At 42.2% G+C, this 21,793-nt stretch overlaps 1 protein-coding gene across 7 annotated transcripts in view; it reads left to right on the forward strand.

Moving 5' to 3' along the window:
* Window positions 1-485: 485 nt before the first annotated feature.
* Window positions 486-21,793, forward strand: part of ATP11C (ATPase phospholipid transporting 11C) — a 47,214-nt gene continuing 25,906 nt past the window's right edge. For 4 of the 7 annotated variants that reach the window (XM_039354714.1, XM_039354719.1, XM_039354718.1 and 1 more), the window contains exons 1-6: window positions 13,369-14,194; window positions 18,386-18,505; window positions 19,901-19,990; window positions 20,766-20,846; window positions 21,081-21,188; window positions 21,656-21,784. In XM_039354714.1, the coding sequence (XP_039210648.1) occupies window positions 14,144-14,194; window positions 18,386-18,505; window positions 19,901-19,990; window positions 20,766-20,846; window positions 21,081-21,188; window positions 21,656-21,784 (579 nt within the window). In that variant the 5' untranslated portion in view covers window positions 13,369-14,143. Of the gene's footprint in view, window positions 1,071-13,368; window positions 14,195-15,062; window positions 15,213-16,685; window positions 16,722-18,385; window positions 18,506-19,900; window positions 19,991-20,765; window positions 20,847-21,080; window positions 21,189-21,655; window positions 21,785-21,793 lie in introns of those variants that run through there. The other 3 variants (XM_039354716.1, XM_039354717.1, XM_039354715.1) reach the window with 3 other exon arrangements.

Here is a 21,793-nt window from a genome sequence, read left to right on the forward strand (position 1 = left end):
TATGAGGAGGGGCAGCGAGTTCAAGTCGCCAACCAACCCTCCGCCTCGGATCGGATCGGCGAGGAAGCCCCGCTTCTCCTCCTCCTTCCCCAATGCTGAACTGTTGGGAAAATAAATCTCCGTGCTCTTTTGCTGGGACTTTCCGAGTTGTTGTTTTTTTCCTTTTTACTTGTCAATTTCTGGGAGAATCAATTTCGGTTCGGCCGCCCGGGTTCGGCAACAGCTCCGGCTCTAACGGGGAGAGGCGCACCTGGCGGCCAAAATCCCTGCCCGGAGGCGCATCTCTCTCTCTCTCTCTCTCTCTCCCCCTTCCTCTCCCTCCCTCCCTCCCTCTCTCTCTCTCTCTCCAGCTTTGCGCACCTGGGCGACCGGGGAAAGCAGAGGGGAGATGCCCCAAGCGCTCGTCCCGGGGCTGCTAATACCGGCACTACACCTCCCGAGCTGTTCTCGGGACGGGACGGGGCGGGCAGACGCGAGGGTCTGTTGGAGAAGCGGCAGCGGGCAGGGCTGGGAACTGCGGGGCGGTGCGCCAGGCGCGCTTGGAAGGAGGCGCCCGGCCAGGAGGGGACGGACAGGTCTGGGGAGCCGCGCCTCCGCCGGCTGGGTCCGCCTGCGCCTCGGCCAGCCTGCAGGGCGGCGTTCCGGCCTCCGAAACGCCTCCTCCTTCTCCTCCTTGCACGGAAGGCAGCGCGCTTTTCTCGGCGACCCCGCCGCCTCTCCAACGATGCCGCCCCGCCGTCGCCTGCGGCCAGCCTGAGCGGGTTGGCTCGGCTCGGCGCTCCTGCAAGGGGGGCTGCGGCTCGGCGCGAGGAGGAAAAAGAAGAGGCTGCTGCACAATGCGGAAAAGAGGCAGCGCGCAGCCCTGCCGCCGGTGACCCCGGCCTGGGGCCGAGCGGGGGCTTGGAGAAGGGCGGGGGAGCCGGACCGCTGCGGGTCTCCTCGCCCCGGCTGGGCACGGTCCGCCCGCCAGGCCCGCAGCGCACCGCTGCGCCGCCCCTGCGCGCCCCTCGGCTTTCTCTCCCCGGCGCTGCGGCACTTCCACCATGCTGCGCCGGCAGCTGAACCGCTTCGTAAGTTCCGCCGAGGCCGGGCAGTGGGGGGGTGGAGGAGGGAGGGGAGGAAGGGAAGGAAAGAGGGAGGGTTTCTCCTAGGAGAGGATCGTCTCCTCTGCTCCCTCCCCAGCACTGGGAGGGCTGCCTGCGCCCCCCCCCCTCTCTCTTGGCAGTGCCCACCGCCCAGGCTTCCCCGATCACTGGCGGGGCTGCGCTTTCTTTCCCTCCGGATTCCGCCCCGATCCATTGGAAAGGGCAGCTAGGCAGGACTCCTCCGGCCCCGGCGGGGATTAACCTTCGGGCAGAGCCCCGGTTCCTTCCATGGATCCTTCCCCGCCGGGATAAAAATTGATCCCTTCGCTCCTTCCTCCTCACCACCATCCCTGCAGGTCCTTTTGTTCTCCCGGGCTTCCAGGGAGCAGATGGGGAGAAAGTGGGTTTTTCCTGCTCCTTATGGGGAGGGGAGGGGGGGGGTCACCGGCTTTTCAGAGCTGCCCGCGCCGTGTCATTGGGGGCGGAGGGGTTGAGATGAGTGCCGGGGCTGGAGAAGGAGGAAGGGGGAGATTCCCCCCCCCTCCCTGCAAGACCTGAGGGTTATCCAAGGGTGTAAGGATCCCTGACAACGGAAGTTGTTTGCATTTCAGCAGGAGGGTTGCAAAGTAGAAAGGTAGGAAAGGGTCTCCTGGGGCAGTTTTGCTGGAGGGAGAAAAAAAAATCTTCCTGCAAACCAAGAGCCAGTCCATCAGCAACAGGCCTTGCTGAAAAACCTGATGAAGTAGCTCTTTGTTTGTAGGGAGATTTGCTTTCTCTTTCCACCAGGCTGCCTACAGTTAAGACAGGATACAGGCCATATTCTCCCCATCCCTTTTCTTCTTTCCAACCCCCTCCCCCACCATTTATTTTGCTTTTTTCTATTGGTTTCTCTGGCCCAGCAGGGCTGTTGCCTTAAAAACTAAGAAACGTTCACACTTGAGAACCATAAACACACACAAGCATATCGGGTGTGGGTGTGTAGCAATCTGCCTGCAAAACTCTGCTGGCTGGGGGTGTGTGTTTCTGAAACTGAACACTCTCCTCTGTCAGCTGGGAGGGCTGGAGAGAAAAGATAATATGTCATTGTTAGAACTCCTTCTTATCATTCCAGCATTATTTCCCCACAATCCCTTCTCTTCTGGCCAGTTTTGATTAGCCGTCTACACATATGATGCATCTATCTATCTGTCTGTCTGTCTGTCTGTCTGTCTGTCTGTCTGTCTGTCTATCTATCTATCTATCTATCTATCTATCTATCTATCTATCTATCTTTATTAATCGTGTCCTGCCTTTATGATTTTCTTTTTTTTTTTAACAAATAATTCAAACATATCCAACACATCTTCCTGCTCCTATTTTTCCTATAATAACAACCCTGTGAGGTGGGTTAGAGAGGGGGGGCGACCCATAGTCCCCCAGCTGGTTTTTGGGCATTGCTGTCCAGTGTGTTAAGTTAGTGACACAGGTTGTTAAGTGAGACTGGCTCCTTGCTTGTCAGAAGGTTGTAAAAGGGTGTGACCCTGGGACTCTTCAACCATCATACATATGAGTCCGTTGCTCAGCCTCTGAATTTTGATCACCTGACCCTGGGCATGCTGCAATGGTCGTAAGTGTGAAAAAGGGTCATGTCACTTTTTTTCAGTGTTGTCGTAACTTCAAACGGTCACTAAATGAAGCAAGTCGATGACCGCCTGGATTCCTGAGCAAGGGTGTCATGAAAGAAGGGGAAAAAAAAATATGAGCGGCATAATGTGTCCTAATGCTGGTTTTGTGAGCCAAAGGTCCTGAGTTCAGTTTGTAGCATCTTCAGGTCTCCAGAAAAAAAAAAATAGCTTCAAATTCTGACTACCGACCTCGCTTAATGCAGGAAAAGGACAATTGAATCCATTCTTTAGTTAACCACATGTGTAACAGTCTTCAGACTTGCTACTTTCATTGTGTTGCAATTTTGTGTTTGTTTGTGGTGCACCTGCTACTTTTTATTTTGTGAAACACAACTGAAAACTTTCCTGTTCCAGCTATTGAGGCTGAATGAGTTGCCATCTGGCACATTAGGAAATGCAAAAGAATTTGGTCCTGGATTGCATTGCCTCATTAACTAATTGCTTCTGGAAAAAGGGAACATAATGCCTGCAGAAAATTAGTATTTAATTCTTTCAAGGCCTCCCATTAGGGTGATGCTATTGATGTGTAGGTTTACCTGTTCTGTTTGATTGGCCTTTATAGATTTATCTTGCCCTTTAAATACACACAAACACACATCTAACCTGGTTTCCCCCAAATTCTGTTTCTTTTACCTTTTATTCTTTTATTGAAATGAATGATATTTATTTAAATTCAAGTTTAACATTTAAAGAGAGGCCAGCCAGATGACTTTGGCCTGGACAGCAGGTATGTAGACTCACCTATTTTCAGTAATGGATACCATTCCTGAATCTTATATATATATGGAGTTTATTTCTAAACCTGGAAAAAGATTTGCTTCCAAGCTGAGCTTTTAAGGATGGTCCATTGTGCTGGTTTCCCCTTGTTTTAAAATGTATTTGGCTAGTATTGCAATGTTTGATACCATCTATGTTGGAAATATTGTAAGCATAATTGACTTTTTTGCACTTTTGAGAAAGCCTCTTTGGTGATGGGGGAGGGGGCAGAGGCACAAATTTCCAGCCCAGATCTGTCCAAAACCAAGATAAATAGTAGTGTATTTAATGACATGCCTTGATTTGTCCTAATTTTTCCCTCCACATAACACAATTAAATCTGCAATAGTGGGGAATATTAAATCAAATCTGCCCTGTCCTTGGGGAGTTAATTGGTTGACAGGAAACCAGATTTCCACCCTAAAGGACGATCAGAACTGTATATTCTAACCCATTTCCTTGATTTAAATCTGTGTATTCTGGCTAGGATTCCTTGACTTGTAAACGTACTTCTAAACTGTCATAAAACAGCTGGATTTCTCCCAGCGGTGATACTCTTTAGCGGCTGAGGCGGAGAAGGGAAACTTAATGGAATACAGGAATAACAAAAAAAAAAACAACCCCACTGTTTCTAAGGAGTGTGAACCCTTTTTTGTGGTTTTAGTTCACACAGATACACAGGATTGAGCGGTTAGCATTTTGCACATCTGGCTCCTTCCTCAAACCAAGATCCAGTCATTTAGGGCAGGGGTCCCCAACCCCTGGCCCATGGACTGGTACCAAGCCATGGCATGCCAGCAATCGGTCCGCACAAGCAAGCAAAGTCCCATCTGCGGGATGCAGGCAGCACACAAAACCACACACCCTCTGGTCCGCGGAAAAACCTCTCTCCACGGAATAGGACCCTGGTGCCCAAAAGGTTGGGGACCTCTGATTTAGGGCAAATGATAACGTAAGGATTGGAGCCCATCCAAAGTTTTCTCAGTACTGGGTGAATTCATTCCTGAAGATTGTTTAGCCACTTCTGATAACCCGAAAACTGTTCTTAAGGATGAGAAAGGATGTTGGCTTTGCTCCACCCCAATCGTTGGGTCCAGAAAGTTTCTGAGAACCTCCAAAGTCTGCTGAAATGAAAGGGTCCCTTGGTCTTCCTTGCCTTCCCATCCTTGCTTAGACGGGGTAGTGACCATCCGGCCATGTTTGAAGCATGAAACGCTCCATTCGGCTTTCCGGATTTCCCCAAGATAAAAAATTGGACAGCAAAAGCTGTGATTGTTTCCCATTTCACTGACCTTTCCATGGATAGGAACACTGCAATCCTCCAGATGCTGGCATACTCTACCTCTTTACAGGTAGGTAAAGTCCTCGACTTACCACACTTCGTTTAATGACCATTCAAAGTTACAACGGCATGGGAAAAAAGGGACTGGCGACCATTTTTTCACACTTACGACCGTTGCAGCATCCCCTTGGACATGGGATCAAAATTCAGGCGCTTGGCAACGGGTTCACATTTATGACGGTTGCAGTGTCCCGGGTCATGGTTTTGTGACTGCCCAATCAGCAAAGCCAGATTCACTTAATAACCATGTTCCTAACTGAACATCTGACATGGTCCACTTAACAACGGTGACAAGAAAGGTCGTAAATTGGGGCAAAGTTCACTTCACAAATGTCCCGCTTAGCAACATAAATTTGGGGCTCAAATATCATCGTAAGTCAAGGACTTATAGATGGCCAATGGCCAATGGAAAGCCAGACCTCTCTTCACCCAGCAGAAAAGGTAACCCGTGAATTCAGTCAAGTTACACTCTGTTGTTTGGTCTCGCCTACAAACTAGGGATGGTTCTCTCAGAAGTCCGAGGTTAGAAATTTTCTTGGTCCTAATTAATTTCTAAACTAGCTTTAAGTATGTCACTGATCTGTTCTGGGTTGGTTGGTTCTTTCCTAAACTGATCACCTTTCAAGTGATTCTTTTTCACCTTTAAATGTTGTTTTAGCTTTCATTTCTGTTTAAGATTTACTCTTGGTGCCTTATTTTAGGCTTTACTCTTAGGCTGTTGTCACTTCTGTCAGTTAACTTTCATCCTTTCAGTTTCATCTTTCCTCCGTTTTGTTTGCTTTGTGCTTGCTAATGGCCGCCATAAAGATAGATTTGATTAATTCCTTAGCTAGCCAGGAGGTGTTTCCAGTATATGTGCTGGGCTCTTCCTGTCTTTTTCCTCTGGTGTAATTTTGCACTTGTTTGGCCTGGCCTTCCCTTACTAAATCATGTTCCTCTTTTACTTCCTCTGTATCTACACCAGTGGTTCTCAACCTGTGGGTTGGGACCCCATTTGGGGTCGAACGACCATTTCACGGGGGTCGCCAAACAACACACTCTGCCATTTCTTTTCCCCTTTTCCTTGGCGGTGCTACTCCCTTTTATTCTATTGGCTTTTGAAAGCCAATAGAATAGACTCTCTTGAATAGAGTCTAATTCTATTGGCTTTCAAAAGCCAATAGGAATTGTCCAGGCTGTCTCTGCCCTGCTGAGCCCGCCAAAAGTCCCATTCTGCAAACGGTGCTGCACCAGTTGAGTAGTCCTCGACTTACAACCGGTTGAGTAGTCCTCGACTTACGACCGGTTGGGGGTCACGGCATTAAAAAGGTTGAAAACCACTGATCTACACAAATACCTCCCCACCAAAAAAAACCCTTGCTGTTTACACACACACACACACACACACACACACACACACACACACCAACAAATATTCCTTGTTGCTTTCTTGCTGGTACTGTAGCTTACGAAGCTTTCCAATTCTTGCTCTCTTCCATTATCCACTTTTTGGGAGGAGGGTTTCTCTTCCAATTTCTACTTGTTGATGCTTTCCGCGAAATTAAAATATTTTCCTGGTCACAAGGAGCAAAATTTGGGCATTCTAAGACTTCCACCGAGACGCTCGACATGCCTGTGACTGGATTGCAATTTTGGCTGCCATTCAAAGCCGAAACAAAACAATATTTTGGAAGCAAGCAATTCCTCCCATTGAAAACGAATGTTGAAATCTTCTCCTCTTCCTACTCAGTTTCTCCCTTTTGAGTGTGATGGGCCTTTTCCATTCCTCCCTGCCAAGTCCATTAGAGGCCCTTCTGCTGCTTTAAGAGGCGGCAGATGGATGTTTCCTGAAACTGCTTTTTGCAAAACCCGGCTTGTCTCCGAGGGTTTCCAGCTCCTGTTAGACCTGGAAAGATAAAAAGAAAACCTGCAAAGCCTGGGAAAGGCTGAAGCAGATTTGCCAGGAGAGGAGAACAGGAGAAGGTGAGAGAGAGAGGATAAAAGAACAAACATTTCCACCTCTTATAACTCTGTCCCAGGATTTCAAAATGCCCTCTAGACATCTGGTATGATGCACAATACTTGTGCCGTTGCTTTGAACACCACTTTGCGGACAGGAAAAACAAAAAACAGGGTTATATTTTTATAACATTCTTCCTTCCAGGGCTGTACAGCATAGAAAAGATGCAAAAAATAGCCTTCAAGGAGAATGAGAATGCAAGTGAGATAAAATAAGACAATCAACTGTGGCGTCTCCAGAGTTTTACTTAGACACAAAAACATTCAAAACTGACACAGCGTAAATGGGCAGTCTGGCTTTGAGATTCTCCTTTGTTGGGCTCAGCTCCCAGTTGGGAGATTGTGCATAATTATCTTGACCGGCCTCACAGGACTGTTGTAAAGTGTGCAGCTGTGAAGGACTTCATGTGTTCCTCAAATAGTGGGATTTTGTAATTGGGTTGTCACTGAAGCCCCGCAGATTCGGCCATGCTTCCAGAAACCGTAAGGACTAGCATCTTACAGAGTAAAATTGCGGAGGGGCCTGAATCCTACTCAAAAGCTACAAATCAGATCTGAGTCTATATCAGGAACTGAAAAACTCAGTGACATCTTGAGATGCCTCTCTTTGAATCAAAAGTTATTTTGAAAAACAACCAACTTCAATTGTGAGCTAAAATTCTCTGTTGCAGGAGAACTGTGATAGCCTTAAGGCTTCAGGTTCTGCTTCTGTTATTCTCTTGCAGTTTCCAGGGTGAATTCCTGCAACCACTTTGTTATTTATAGACTTTTATCAAAGATGCCTTTGCCCAACTCTTTCTGTCTTGGTGTTCCTGGAAAGGTAACATAACTGACAACATTTAAAAAAAAACATTTCATTTGGGGAATTGGTGAGTGGTTTCAAAAACAAATTAAGATGCTTCTTGAAGTTTTTAGTCTCTTCCCCCCCCCCCCCAAGATTTAACTATTTTAAACTTCTACCACGGAAGAATCATTCATTGCTGTTTCTTTCCTAGTCAGGCTTTTATCTTTACAGCCTGTTCCATAAAAAAATATGTTTGCTCATTACCTAGCACAGAAATGTTAGGTGAATAAGAAGAGGGAAATAATGAGTTCCAATGTTTGGTTGTGATGATGTAGAATTAAACCGCAGATTTTTGCATTGGTTCTTGCTTATTGATGAGCTCATGAGTAATTTACAATATGGTCCCAGATCCGGGCAAGATTTTTTTTTTTTTTTGCAAGAAATTAGTGCAAAAATTTACTTCTCGTTAGCAACATGTTCCAGATTTTAGGGACTTTCTCTTGGTAATAAAAATGACCAGTGTAAAAAACATTTCCTAAAAGTATGAAGTTCATTCATCTATTTTTCTGGGAAGTTCTTTTGAGGTTATGTTTGTGAATTGTGCTCAAGATTTGGCTTGATTTGGAAATTATGTTCTTTAAGGATTTAAGAAATAGTTTGGCCAGGCTTTCTGCACACTTTGCAATGGATCTCTCTCTTTCTCTCTCTCTCTCTCTCTCTCTCTCTCTCTCTCTCTTTTTTTTTTTTTTTTTCCTTAGAGGCATAATCATCTCAGAGACCCAACAATTACCTTCAGACTACGGTATATTTAACCGCCATTTCATCTGTTCATTCATGAACAGCTTGCACAAAGCGAGCCGTTAGTTGAAAAGTTAGTTTTTAATTTGTGGAAAACTTCAGGCAAGGCCGATACCGTTGGGGGGGAAACATGATCACGGCACGCATTTTAAAAAGTGGAGCTTTAATGACATTGGTGTGGCAGCCATGTTGACTTTTTTGTCCCTATGGAGGCATATCCTGATTTTCAGGAAGGTGCTCAAGGCAGCAAAGGATCTGATTTTTATTGTGGTTTTATCTGCATGGTGTTAACGGAATAACAGAACAGAACAACAGAGTTGGAAAGGACCTTGGAGGTCTTCTAGTCTAACCCTCTGCTCCGGCAGGGAACCCTATATTATTTCAGACAAATGGCTGTCCAATCTCTTCTTAAAAATCTTCCAGTGATGGAGCACACACAACTTCTGAAGGCAAGCAGTTCCACTGGTTAATTGTCCTCACTGTCAGGAAGTTTCTCCTTAGTTCTAGGTTGTTTCTCTCCTTGATTAGTTTCCATCTTTACTCCCTCTTCTTTGTGACAACCCACAAAAAAGAGGGTTTGTGTTAAGAGGGTTCTTTCTTTTTTTAAATAGCTGTAAAAACAGCAGGAGTTTTGGATTGCAGCAGTAAATAAATGAGAGAAAGGCATAACAAGAAAGAAAGAAAGAAAGAAAGAAAGAAAGAAAGAAAGAAAGAAAGAAAGAAAGAAAGAAAGAAAGAAAGAAAGAAAGAAAGAAAGCAGATTTGTTCTGTTGTGGTGTGCTAAGAACGGCTTCCCGCCAGTCGCAGAAGAACTCTGCCGATATTATTAATGCTACTAGTTTTATTTTTTACTGATTACTCTGCACTTAGCTAATGATTTAAGAAGCTGGTGGGATCCCTGTGCCAGCTGCGACAGACAAGACAGCCACATGTGTGTGTGTGTGTGTGTGTGTGTGTGTGTGTGTCTTTCTGTGTTCTAACTGGATTGAGAACTGTGTACAGTTCATTTAGAGATCCATTCTGGGCTAAGGCAACAAAAAATTAGCTACCGGTTCTGCCAAACTGGTGCGAACTGGCTGAATCCCACCACTGGACAGAACGATGTGGTTTTAAGAGATTGGGTTAGGTTTGGATCCACTTCTGTTACAATAGAGCTCTTGTTGACTCGGGATTAGGAGTAATCGCTCATTCTTGTCCTACCTCAAAGAGTTGTTGTAGGGAAAAGTAGGCCAGGGAAAATTATTTGGTTCCTGGGTAGAAATGTAATGAAAATAAATAAACAAGTAAAATGCAAAATGTCAATTTAATCTTTAAAAAAAAACAGAGGAAGCCAACTGTTCCAAAACTCTGAAAATAGCTTTAGTCAACCTTGAGGCTTATTTTTTCACTCTAAACCTTTGATGGCTACTTTTGAAAAGGAATTGAAATGTTCTGCAAATATAATGGCATATTTACTCTCTCTGTGTGTATCAGCACCGAATGTTAGAATTGCACTTTGGCTTCCTTCCTTTATCAACTAAAAATAATATTTATGCTGACCTTGGTTTCCCACTCCTAAAGGAAATGTTTGCGATAGTTTTTTTTTTGTGTGGAATCTAATTTGTTTAATCACCTCTGATGGACTGAGTAACATTCATCTGGCAATCAGTCTAACCAATACTTCAGAACACAAGGGTATGCTGAAAATTCTCCTTTGCAAACATAGTGACTGAATCCACACAAGCAAAGTCAAAATTACAATTAATGGTACAATTAGTGCACCATGTAAGCATAACGTAACAGTCGCCTGCTAATGTAACACTCTGGTGTATTTTATGACTGCCGCAAGTATGTATTGCTGGAACATGAGGAGAAGTGAAGTCAAAACTAAACTAAAAGCTCTTAAGCGGAAAGAAAATTATTTCAAGAAAAAGCTATTTTGGCTCAGGGACATTAGCATTTCTTGTCACCTCACTTCCTGCTTTCTTTTTTCTTTCTTTCTTTCTATTTTTTGCATTATTCTGTTTAGCTACTTCAGCTTTGGTTGCTGAGCAAAAGTGAAGAATCTGGAGGGGCTAACTTACTGGTTTTCATTTCCCCAATAAACTCTTTACGGAGGTGTCCGACCTTGGCAATTCAAAGAACTATGGACTGGCTGGGGAATTCTGGGAATAGAAGTCCACAAGTTTTAAAGTTGCCAAGGTTGGACTCCCCTGCTGTAATCTTTTGTCCAGTTAATTTCTGCCATTCTCCCCCTTATGATTGAACTCTCGTTCTTCTGATCAGAACGAAGTCCTTTTGGATCCACCTATGACTCATGGCTTAGTCCCCACATCACATGTTGGCTTCATGTCCTTGGCCTACCATGGTGTGTAGATCCAGATGATTGTAGCTGTCAAGCTACAATCCCCCTAGGTGTTTAATAAACACAAGGCCGTCATGTTTCTGTCTACTCAGATAAATTTCCTGATTGAGGGTATCCTTTCAAACAAGATCTCATGGTTGAAAATGGTTGTGCCCAAAGAAGAGCAATTAAGAGATTGGTAGGCCTGGACTCAAAACCATTCCTTCCATCTTGGGTGGTGGAGATTAGCTTTTGCACCAGTCGATAGGAGAACCATGGGATTCAGATGGTCAACTCAAGCCTGTAGGCCAGGGGTAGGCAACCTTGGCTCTTTAATGACTCATGGACTTCAACTCCCAGAATTCCTGAACCAGCCTTGCTGAGGGGAAAGGGAGAAGTTTCCAAGCTAGCCATGCTGGCTCAGGAATTCTGGGAGTTGAAGTCCACCAGTCATAAAAGAGCCAAGGTTGCCTACCCCTACTCTAGAGGTTAAGGCACCAGGCTGGAAACCAGGAGAACTAGTTCCACCTTTAACATGAAAGCTGGTTGGGTAACTTTGGGCCAATCACCTGGAGATGGGAAGTTTTAGTCCGGCCTTAGACATGAAAGCAGATTGTGTGACCTTGGGCCAATCACCAGGAGATAGTGAGTTCAAGTCCTGTCTTAGGTACAAAAGCTGGCCGAGGGATTTGGGGTCAGTCCCTTTCTCTCTCTCTCTCAGCCCATGCCACTTTACGGGATTGTTGTTGCAGAGGGAAATAGGAAGAGGAAGGTGTGTTAGATATATTCACCATTTCATTATTTGCAAAAATAATAAATGCAGGATAGAGACAGACAGACAGACAGATAATTGTAGAGAGAAGAATCGATGCATTTTGTTTCGACTTGGAAATAAAGGACTTGGCGTTTGAAACTGAAAAAAAAAATCCAAACATTAATTTAAGGTTTCAATAACTAGATTGACTTTGTTGTTCTAGAAATGGTTTGAAATGGAAACGTAAGGCAAAAGATAGGATTAGGGTTTTGCATTTTACTTCACTGAAAAAAGTCAAAAGTCATTACTTTTTTTCTTTCTTTCTCTTTGCGCCTCTCTTCTTCCTTCTGTATTTTTCCTGGCTTTTGTTTCTATTTGCATTTTATCTTATGATAAACTTTAATTTAAAAAATATATTCTAAAACTGAACAAAATACCGATTTGGGTATTTGCTAAGAATACTCTGCATGGTTCCCATCTTGGAGTCTGCAGGAGTTAAATTCACTTCAAAAGAGACTTTACCTTTAAAAACGTTTTTGAAAGTTTCTCTCTCCAATATTTATTAACAGCTGCATTTTATTGAGCAACCAAGCTAACCTTTCTCCCTCAAGCATCTACATTCTGGAATTTGATTTAACTTCAGCAAACTATGATGTAAAATGATTAAAAGGTGACTCAAGCTAAGATTCAAAGAAAGTTGAAACGCTTGATTTTTGCTTCTTCTTGAGTTTTACGATTATGAAGATTTCCTTTTTAGGAGAGAAACCAAAGGAACTCCATAGATTTGAGGGAGGAGAGGCTTTGCACCTCCCCCTCCCAGGTGCTTTTAAATCCAATACCTAGGATGGATTCTTTTGTTTCACGCTCAGTTAAATGTTTCCCGCCCAGTAAAATAAATGTTTCCCAAGAACTAAAAAATAAAGATAAGGAAAAGTTCTAAGATACACCCTGTGCTTTACGAGTTCCAGTTCCCAGAATTGGGTTTTTAAATACAGGAAGAAGGAAGATGCTGGTCAAATTATTTTTCTTTTTCTTTTTGTTTTTAGTTTCACCGCAGGGCTTAATAGAATAAATGTTATTCCCTCCACAAAGCTGCATAGCCAAGATTGTCAGTGCAGAAAAGCACCCCCTACATCCTCTGGAAGATGGCCTATCAATTGTCAAGATTTTAGCCCCTTTCAACTGTTCAACAGCACATGTCGTTGGGAGGAAAATCTCAATTCTGAAAGTTTAGCCCAAACTGGCTATCTACTAAGATATATTTCTTTTCAATAATTCCTCTTCCCCACAGTTCTGCTATTCTATAGCTGTCTCTTATCTAAGTATTAGTCAAGTCTGATCATGCTCAGCCTTGAAACATGTCACTGCCCCCAGCTATAGAAATCTCTGTCCATCTCTCTCAACCATGGAACACCGATGCTCTTTGATGACACGGTCAAGACAGCCCTGCTCCCAGTTTTTTTTTACTGGAACGCTTGCAGAGGGCCTGGTCTTCAAAGCCCAGAGAGAATTTTTTGGTCCTGCATTAAGTGTTGCCTAAAGGAAATGAACTCAACGTGGGTGAGAAACTGCTTTCGTAGAATTGGGGTTTTAAGAGAAGAAACATGCATGTAGAAACACACCCAGCAAGAGTTGATTATCTCCCGGGGTGTATTGAATCACACCGAACTCTTGAAGTATTCCTGCATGATTGTTGGTGTGACTAACACAGAGCTCCTCTTAAACAGATTGCTTCATTGGTAGAGTCAAAGTCCTGTTTACGTGGAAGTGAGTTTTAACTTTTAAAGTTACTTAATAGTGCAAACAGGAGCCTTTGTCTATAGAGTTTCATTTCTGTCAAACAACTTCCATAGTGCTATTGATGCTAATGTTGGACAAGGGGAAAGAGGACTGAAAGCTTCCATTCTTTCTATATGTATCACACATGTAAAAAAAAAAGAGGTCTGCTTGTGCCTATATTTTTGATTCAACCCTAAGGAAGGTCTTGACTGAAATAATGTATGTGACATGCTTTTTAATTTAGGACAATATTTTTCAACCTTCAAGATGCATTGGCTTCAACTTGAGAAGATCAAACTGGATTTATGCTATTATAACTGGAAATGTGAAAGTTGGTCCTATATAACCAAAACATAGTAAATAATTGATTTACATTGAATTGTTCCAGCAAATTCTTTTAATGTGGCCTATTGCAGTTGTACATAAAATAGCTAATGGTAACCTGGGTATATTTAAATAACACACCTGTGATTTTAACAACTGATTGTTGAAATGTGACCTCTTGGGGAGAAATTACCCCCAAATAGGTGCCTTGTAGAGAAGGTTTTAGGGCATTGCGAGTTTTTATTCGTTTATTAGGTTCCCTGATTGTGCTGCTCTGTTGGGTTTATGTATTAGCAAAAATAGGATTGTAGCTTTAAAATACAGCCAGGCTTACTCTAACTCATAACTCCTCCTTCTGGAAGGGGTGTTTGTTTAAATTGAATGCCTTTCAGCCTAGAGTAATTTGATTATTGTCATCTTCTTAGGAAAGCCTATTTGCCTTTTTGCTCTTGGTGGTGTGAATACATCCATTTTTAGATCATTGCACTCTATTTCTTCTCTTCCCCTATGAAAAATATTTGGCTGTCTTGCAAGAAATGGATTTTTTTTTAACCCCAGATGTGGTATTGAGAGCTTGGCCAAATTTGGTAAGTTTGTTTGGGGTGATTTTCTTCAGTCTCATTCTGGATTTGGCTTCAGCGGGACCTGGCATAGGGCAAAGATTTAAATTTTATAAGCCGCTCAGACTCACCTATGGTGCAAGTTGAGCGGCTAAATAAATTTGTTTATATAAATAAAATAAAGATCTAACTCTTGTTTATACCCAAAGGAAATTTCCAGGCAAACAAATGCAAGAAGTAGCTAAACCAGAATGCCTGCTTCAAGTATTCCCCCCCCCCTTGAGCAAAAGGGAGCTTTTTAAAAGAATTGCAAATGGGTTACTTGCTTTAAAAAATGTGTTTTTCTTTAAATTAGGAACTAATTGAAATATCAGCATTTGTTAGGCAATCTTTCAAATTAGATTTCCTGTTCTTTCTATTAATTCTATTGAATTGGTTTCCTTTTCAATATGTGTGATGCCTTTAAAAATCATTTGGGAATGAACCACTTGGAATAAGCCACTTTTCTGTCATTATAATGTCTGTCCAGTCCTGCCAGTAACACAGATTATATTATGCAAACGTGTTGCCTGTAAATCAGCTGAGCTTTCCCTTGAGGTCAAAGTGTGCTGCCTTTCTTTTAGTACGTGAAAAATATATTTTCTGTTTTGTTTTCCCCAAAGTTTATTTTTAAGAATTAATTTAATGCAAAAAATGTTTTGCTTCAACTAATATTTTCAAAAGCAGATGTATGTATTAGAAAATTGAATCAAACTGAACATAGCAAAGATGTGTCCCTGTATCTTTTAAAAAAAAAATACAGATGCATTTTCCTATTACCATTTCCGGATGTTTCCTTCCCCCCCCCCTCTTTCTGGATGCTGGAATTCCACAGCCAACTGCCAGTCCTGGGTTGAGTGGTTGTCATGGGAATGCCTCTCTAGGAACAGCATCTCCTCTTTTTTGCTGCTGCTGGACCAGCCTTATGGGCTTTTGAGTGTCCCAAATCGGAGGATCCCCCATCCCTATTTTAGAACCCTCCATGGACCCCAAAGTGCCAGATCCGGTGGGCATTGAGATTAAAGTCGATGACATTGTTTTTAACAAGCATTGCTTCTGTTTTTTGTATTGTAAGCCACCTTGCCATCTTTGGGGATTTGAAAGGCGGACTACAATAATTAGGGTGGGGCAGATTAAATGGCTTGTGAATTGGGACCAGGGGATGGATTGGACATGGTGTGGGGGGGTTGTTAGTCCTAACATAAGATGGGCTACGTAGTTTCTTAGGTTGTTTCAGACTGTGGTTTTGCATCCCCTGGTCGTGTTGCTGTGGCTTCTGGGAACTGGGGCCTGAAATTTTGGGATTACTTATCTCTGTGAAATGGGGAAGGGAAGGACCTCTTTATTTTATATTTGTGTCATATTAATCAGCAATCACCTTCATAATCTAACTATATTTCTGATAAAGAGTTTGAAATATAAATCAGAGATGGAGTTGCTATCTCTTACTAAATCAGTGTTTCTTCTTTTGGTTTACTGACCATCTCAAATTCCTGGATTCAGGCCTCACACTGAGCCTTAAATCATGGCTTAAAATTGTGCTAGATACATTCAGCAAGCTACACTGCAACAAAGCAGACTATGGTTTGGTTTAGTAAGTGGACAAACTGTGATTAAAGCAAGCCAGGTGTAGCAGTGTGTGTGAATCCCAATTTTGAAGTTCAAGCAGATTGCCACCCTCACTTTTATGGTGTTTGGGGATCCAACATCCTGATGGGTGGGTGGGTGGGTGGGTGGATGGATGGATGGATGGATGGATGGATGGATGGATGGATGGGTAGATAGATAGATAGATAGATAGATAGATAGATAGATAGATAGATAGGGAAGGAAGGAAGGAAGACCAAAGGAGGGAGGGAGAGAGAGAGAGAGAGAGAGAAAGGAAGGAAGAAGGAAAGGAAAGGGAAAGGAAAGGAAAGGAAATATGGATATACTAAAATACAGTTTCTATTTTAGGGACGAAAATGGACAAGCTGGGAATCTAGGTGTGTGTGTTTCCATCCTACATGGAGATATCTTGGAAGGGTCCTCCAAGATTTTAATCTTCATAGAGTTAAAAAAAAGTGGGCTGGAAGGAAAAAGAATGTCCACTGACACAACTACAAGGAAATCTGGCCGCACATCACACAAAACCCTTGTTGAAATACATCTTCCAGTACAGGATGCCCTTGAGATTTTTTGGCCTGTGGCTTTCCTTCCAACCACTTTCCCGGCAACCCGGCTATATTTTATTTCCACAAGTCCTTCCTCCACCAAAGCCAAAAGAGGAAGGACATAGTCTTAGTTTCTCTTTGTCTTTTTTCTTTTGGTTCTGATCAGCTTTTTCCAGAGAAGTGTTTAGGTCATAAAAAGATTTTGGAACTTTAGCCAATCTCAAACCAGAGAAACTATCTAGGTCATAGGAGAGAAGGGAAAAAAAGTAACTAAAAAGCTGCTGCCTTTTTATCTGAGTCCCTTTCCATTTTCCATTATGAGAAAGCTGGACTGGATAAAGATGGACTGTGAATCGGCAACAGTACGTTGGTCTTTTTTTCTCGCTCTCTTCCTTCTTTTCTGACACTTTAGAACCAAAAGCTCCCAGGTGGAAACCTTTCTGCAACCAGGAAAGTTTGAATCTCTGACACCAAAGTTGATTCTGGGGCATTTTTGATGTTCCTTTGACTCCACATGCATTCTCTAGAACACTCCTTGATAGCCACGTGGAAGGGCATGTTGTAGAAGAAAATTGACTTTGAACTTCTTTAGTTTAAAATGCCTTTTTTTTTAACCAAGGAACTCTTCTGTAGAACTTACTAGAGTACCTCCAGAATGGCAGGAAGCTGTTGCTGGAGAAGGTTCTTGCGTATATTCCAGCAAAGATGGTTAGTGAAGATGGTTGGTGAAGATATTGGTATGAGATTGGAGTCTTCTGTGTTGGTGGTAGAGCTGGCAGCCTTGTTAGGATTCAGGCAGGCGTCACTGTTGATTTCCATTTGATCTAGAAAAGTTCAGAATTATCCATTTGTTCCTTCGAAGTCTGCTGTGGTGGTCCTATGAGAATTAAAATTGATGTTCTTCAGAACTGTTGAACCTGAGTTTTTCAGAAATGGGTGGTATGTCAAATAAACTGTTGTCCTTCCCTTTCTGACCGACATTCCTGTTCATGCTGGGAGTCATTACAAAACCAGTTATGTTATCCAGTTGAGCAAGATGGTTGCTCATCACATTGATGCTGTTTTCTTGCCAATGATGTGGTGGTGGGGGGTTGCCTTTGCTTCCAGATTGTTCTTTTTAATTTTTATCTAGGATCTCAACAGGGTGGACGAGAATTAATAGGGCCATCTTTTCCCACTGAATGTTTTCCAAATCATTGAGATGCATAATGCAATTTGTAAAGATTTGGGGAATTCTGCCGACGCTGCCTTCTTTAATTTTGTTACCTCTACTGTTTGGAAACTCTGTGGGAACTTGGTTTTTTTTTTTTTTTTGTATTTTCAAAACATTTACTGTGCTAATTCTTTGTTTGATGTTACTCTTTGCTGCCCTGTGGATTTCAGTTGGATGAAAAGGCAGGATATACATTTCTTTTTTAAAAAAATTGAGTGGGATTGCTCGGTTAGAATTTAAAATGGGAGAGAAACACCATCGATTCTTGGCACGAGGTTTTCTGCTGTTTGTGAAAACGGTAATTACTACCTGTCACATAAATGTTGCAATGGGGAAAACTGCATAATTTCTGCATAATAAGAAAGACCGAACTCATCCAATGCCTAGAAATTCTAGATGCTGCTCTAAAAGAATAAAAATAATTCAGAATTTTCACTGTTTGTGGGGACTTCTGCGGGATATCTTAAGATCGGAGAGTCTGCCTTTCCTCTAATGTAAGAATGATTGGACTTTTCCCCAGAAATCAATGTGAACAGTGTGCTCACAGCTGCTGGTTAAACCAGATGATTCCAATGTGGTACGCTGCCAATGAATTGATGTGGTTGTCCATTCTTGGTTTACATCTTCACTGCAAAATCTGGAATTTGTTCTTTCAACACAATATGACAGCAGCAGTTGGAGAAAGCTGCCTTTAGTAATTGGCAAGGAACCTTTATGCATAAATTTGCATTAGTGGAAGAGCAAATTCCTAGAACATTAACACACACAAACGCATGGATCATTCACAACTTCATAGTTTTTCTTGTTTTATAGTTCGCTGGGGAAGAAAAGCGATTTGGGACTCGGACAATAGTGGTTGGCCACCACTTGGTTCCTCATATTGAAGCTTATGTGCCCCCAAAGTTCTGCTCCAATCGGATCGTCTCCTCCAAGGTAGGGGTTGATGGAACTTAATTGGTTGGATCCCTCTGCACCAGGGCCAGCTTCAGGGTGATCCATGCAATGCCTCCTTAGAATGCAGAGGATCTTTCCCCAACTGATTGCCTTCCAGAAGTTTCCAGGTGTATAGTCCATGCTGGTTGGGAATGATGGAAACTGTAGTCTGACTTAAGATATGGGAACGGACCTCAGATCGTCACACTTGTTGATTTTACAGTTCCAGTATCAAGAGAGTTTAGAGCAAGGTTGTCCAACCTTGGGAATTTTAAGACTTGTGGATTTCAACCTAACTTAGCTTCAGCCAAACATTCTTCAGCATGGCTGGCTGAGGAATTATTGAAGTCCACAGGTCTTAAAGCTGTCAAGATTGGACAACACTCCTGGTTTAGAGTCTCAACTTGATTAGTGAACCTAAACCTATTGTTTTCCGATTTTAATCCCAGTCCATACAAAATATGGCATCACATAATATGCTAAACTGTGGTTTAACACAAGCTAAAGTATAATTCCTATGAATAATGAAAATCTCCTCTTTCTATTCATTTGAATGGTTGACAACAAGCCAGCTGCATTCAGGCAATATGTTGGCCTCTAAACAGCCAGATCAAATTTTGGCTGAAGCCAAGTATAGATCTGAGACTGTATCTAGACTTCCTAAAACTCTGCAGAGTTTTCTAATTCAGAAAAGGATCAGTGAAGACAATCTTATCTTCCATAGTTACTATAGCAGAAGCCTGCTTTTTGCCATTATTTTCAGGCTTGTTTTCAGTATAACTGTTGACTTTTGATTTTATTTTAGGAAAGGTTAAATCTAGCAATGTGTATATATTTGTGTGTTTTAATAAACATTGGGTTGGTTAATTTTCTTGAAGCTTTATAGCATGAAGCGTTTTATTGAGTTACTTTTCTGTTTTAATCTTGCACTTCTTCAGAATTTTCTTTTTTTAGGAAGCTGAGGTTAAAAATCTATAAACAAATCAAATAATTCACCCCATCACATTTCCTGATTTTCGTTTCAATCATTTCCCCCCTTTTTTGGTAACAACCTATGTAATTGTATTGGGATAGGGAACTTGAATAAAAATTTGCAGCATGTTAAATTCAGATTAAATATTAAATTTAGAGTATATATATTCATTAAGGTCTGCCTTCCAGCTTTTTACTTTTTCAAAGTCATTTTGAGAATGGTATTTATTTCTTGGTGAACTGATAGTGGGCTGATAACAGAAGTTGTAGAATTGATGGATACATACTCAAAGAAAGAAAATAATGCTTTAAAAAAAGTGAAAATTAAAAAAAAGATCTGGAGTTCAGCAAATCGGGAGAAGTCCTATAAAATCTGCCCTTTGGTGGTATTAAGATGTATCCTATCTCATTTCTGCCTTGCAGTATACAGTCTGGAATTTTCTTCCCAAGAATCTCTTTGAACAGTTCCGAAGAATTGCCAATTTCTACTTTCTTATCATCTTCCTTGTCCAGGTAAGATCACCTTAAAGGAAGGACCATCAACAGATGTAGTTTGGATTGCTTTTATTATATTTTTTTTAAAAGATAAATCAGCAGCAATTTTTGTCCTTCGTTGTGGGTGTAGATTCTGAAAATGTGGGGTTGCTGCACCCCAAAGGACTAGAGTGCAGCTATTTCTAAATATGTTGTGGTTAGGTTTGCCACAATGTCACCTGGCATCTCCCCAAATATCTGGAGGCTTTGAATCAGGTGAAGGAACCTGATCTAACTTGAGATAAATCAAAATTGCCATTGGCCATGGGTGTGACTTTTTCATGTTTTCAGGGACAGGTAATTTAGTCTAGAACTAATTAACCAGTTGTAGAGAACCATGCCAGAAGAGACACGTGGCCACGTGTGGATATTTGCATAATCCTTCTGTCAACGATTTGATTTTGATCAATCCTCTGGAATAATTGTGTTGGGGCATTAAGAAATGGTTTTCCAAAATGGAAGTTTGGGGCCAAAAAAGGATCTTTTGACTCTGGATGATCTGGAATGGAGGCTTCCAAAGTTGCCTTCATGTGGTAGATTCTTCAGCAAAATCCCTCCAGAAGACCATCACAAATTCCTGATGGGCTTCCACAAGCAAATAACATGCTTGGGAAGGAAGGCTCTTTTGACTTTTGATCACCTCTTCCCTTGTTGGAGAAATGCTTCTATGAAGTGGCACCCAATTTAGAAGCATAATCAGGGAATAGCTGTTGCCTTTTGTCCAACCCTGTGACTTTTCTGCATCTCTGTTTAGGTGATTGTGGACACACCAACCAGCCCGGTGACAAGTGGTCTTCCTCTCTTTTTTGTGATTACTATCACAGCTGTTAAACAGGTAAATCTTACTCCTTATCACAGCAAACAAAGTAAGAGGATTGTTTCTACGCACTTCTTGGTATTTTAAGTTGATCTTGCTACAACTGTGAGCTCTTGTAGCGAGGGAGAAAGGGATCTGCGTCTGGAAGGCTGTTTTTAAAACAAGTGGAGTCCATTTCTTCTGTCCCTTCCATTCTGGGATTGAATTTTTCCAGTTTTCTGCTCTGTGTACTCCTCCCCTTTGTTTCTTCAGGGATATGAGGACTGGCTGAGGCACAGAGCTGACAAGGAAGTCAACAAAAGTGCAGTCTTTGTGATTGAAAATGGAGAAAGTGTGAAGAAGGAGTGTGAAAAGATCAAGGTAACAGACCGGGGAACCAGTTTCTCCTCAGTTCTGAACAGTAATGCTGTTTAAGATGCATGGACTCCAGTTCACAGAGATTCCTCGCCAGCAGTTCTGGGCATTGAAGTCCACACACTTTCAAGTTGCCATGGTTACGTTAGGCAGACAGGCAGTTTTGAGGGATGGATGGATGGATGGATGGATGGATGGATGGATGGATGGATGGATGGATGTTTGAGGAGTAGAGAGAGAGACAGACAGACAGACAGACTGTTTTGAGGGATGGATGGATGTTTTGAGGATTTCATAGATAGATAGATAGATAGATAGATAGATAGATAGATAGATAGATAGATAGATAGATAGATAGACAGACAGATTGATAGATAGACAGATTGATAGATAGACAGATTGATAGACAGATTGATAGACAGATGAGCAGACTGTTTTTTACAAAAATTACAACTCTCTGTTTTGGTTTTGAGGTTGGTGACATATTAGAAGTGCCGGTAGATGAAACCTTTCCTTGTGATCTAGTTTTACTGGCCTCAAGTAACAAGGAAGGGACCTGCTATGTCACAACTGCCAGTCTAGATGGAGAATCAAATCACAAGGTAAGAGGA

This window comes from Crotalus tigris, unplaced genomic scaffold, assembly GCF_016545835.1.
Source record: "Crotalus tigris isolate CLP2741 ecotype Arizona unplaced genomic scaffold, ASM1654583v1 scf7180000018585.330925593:3314079, whole genome shotgun sequence".
Taxonomy (NCBI): Eukaryota; Metazoa; Chordata; class Lepidosauria; order Squamata; family Viperidae; genus Crotalus; species Crotalus tigris.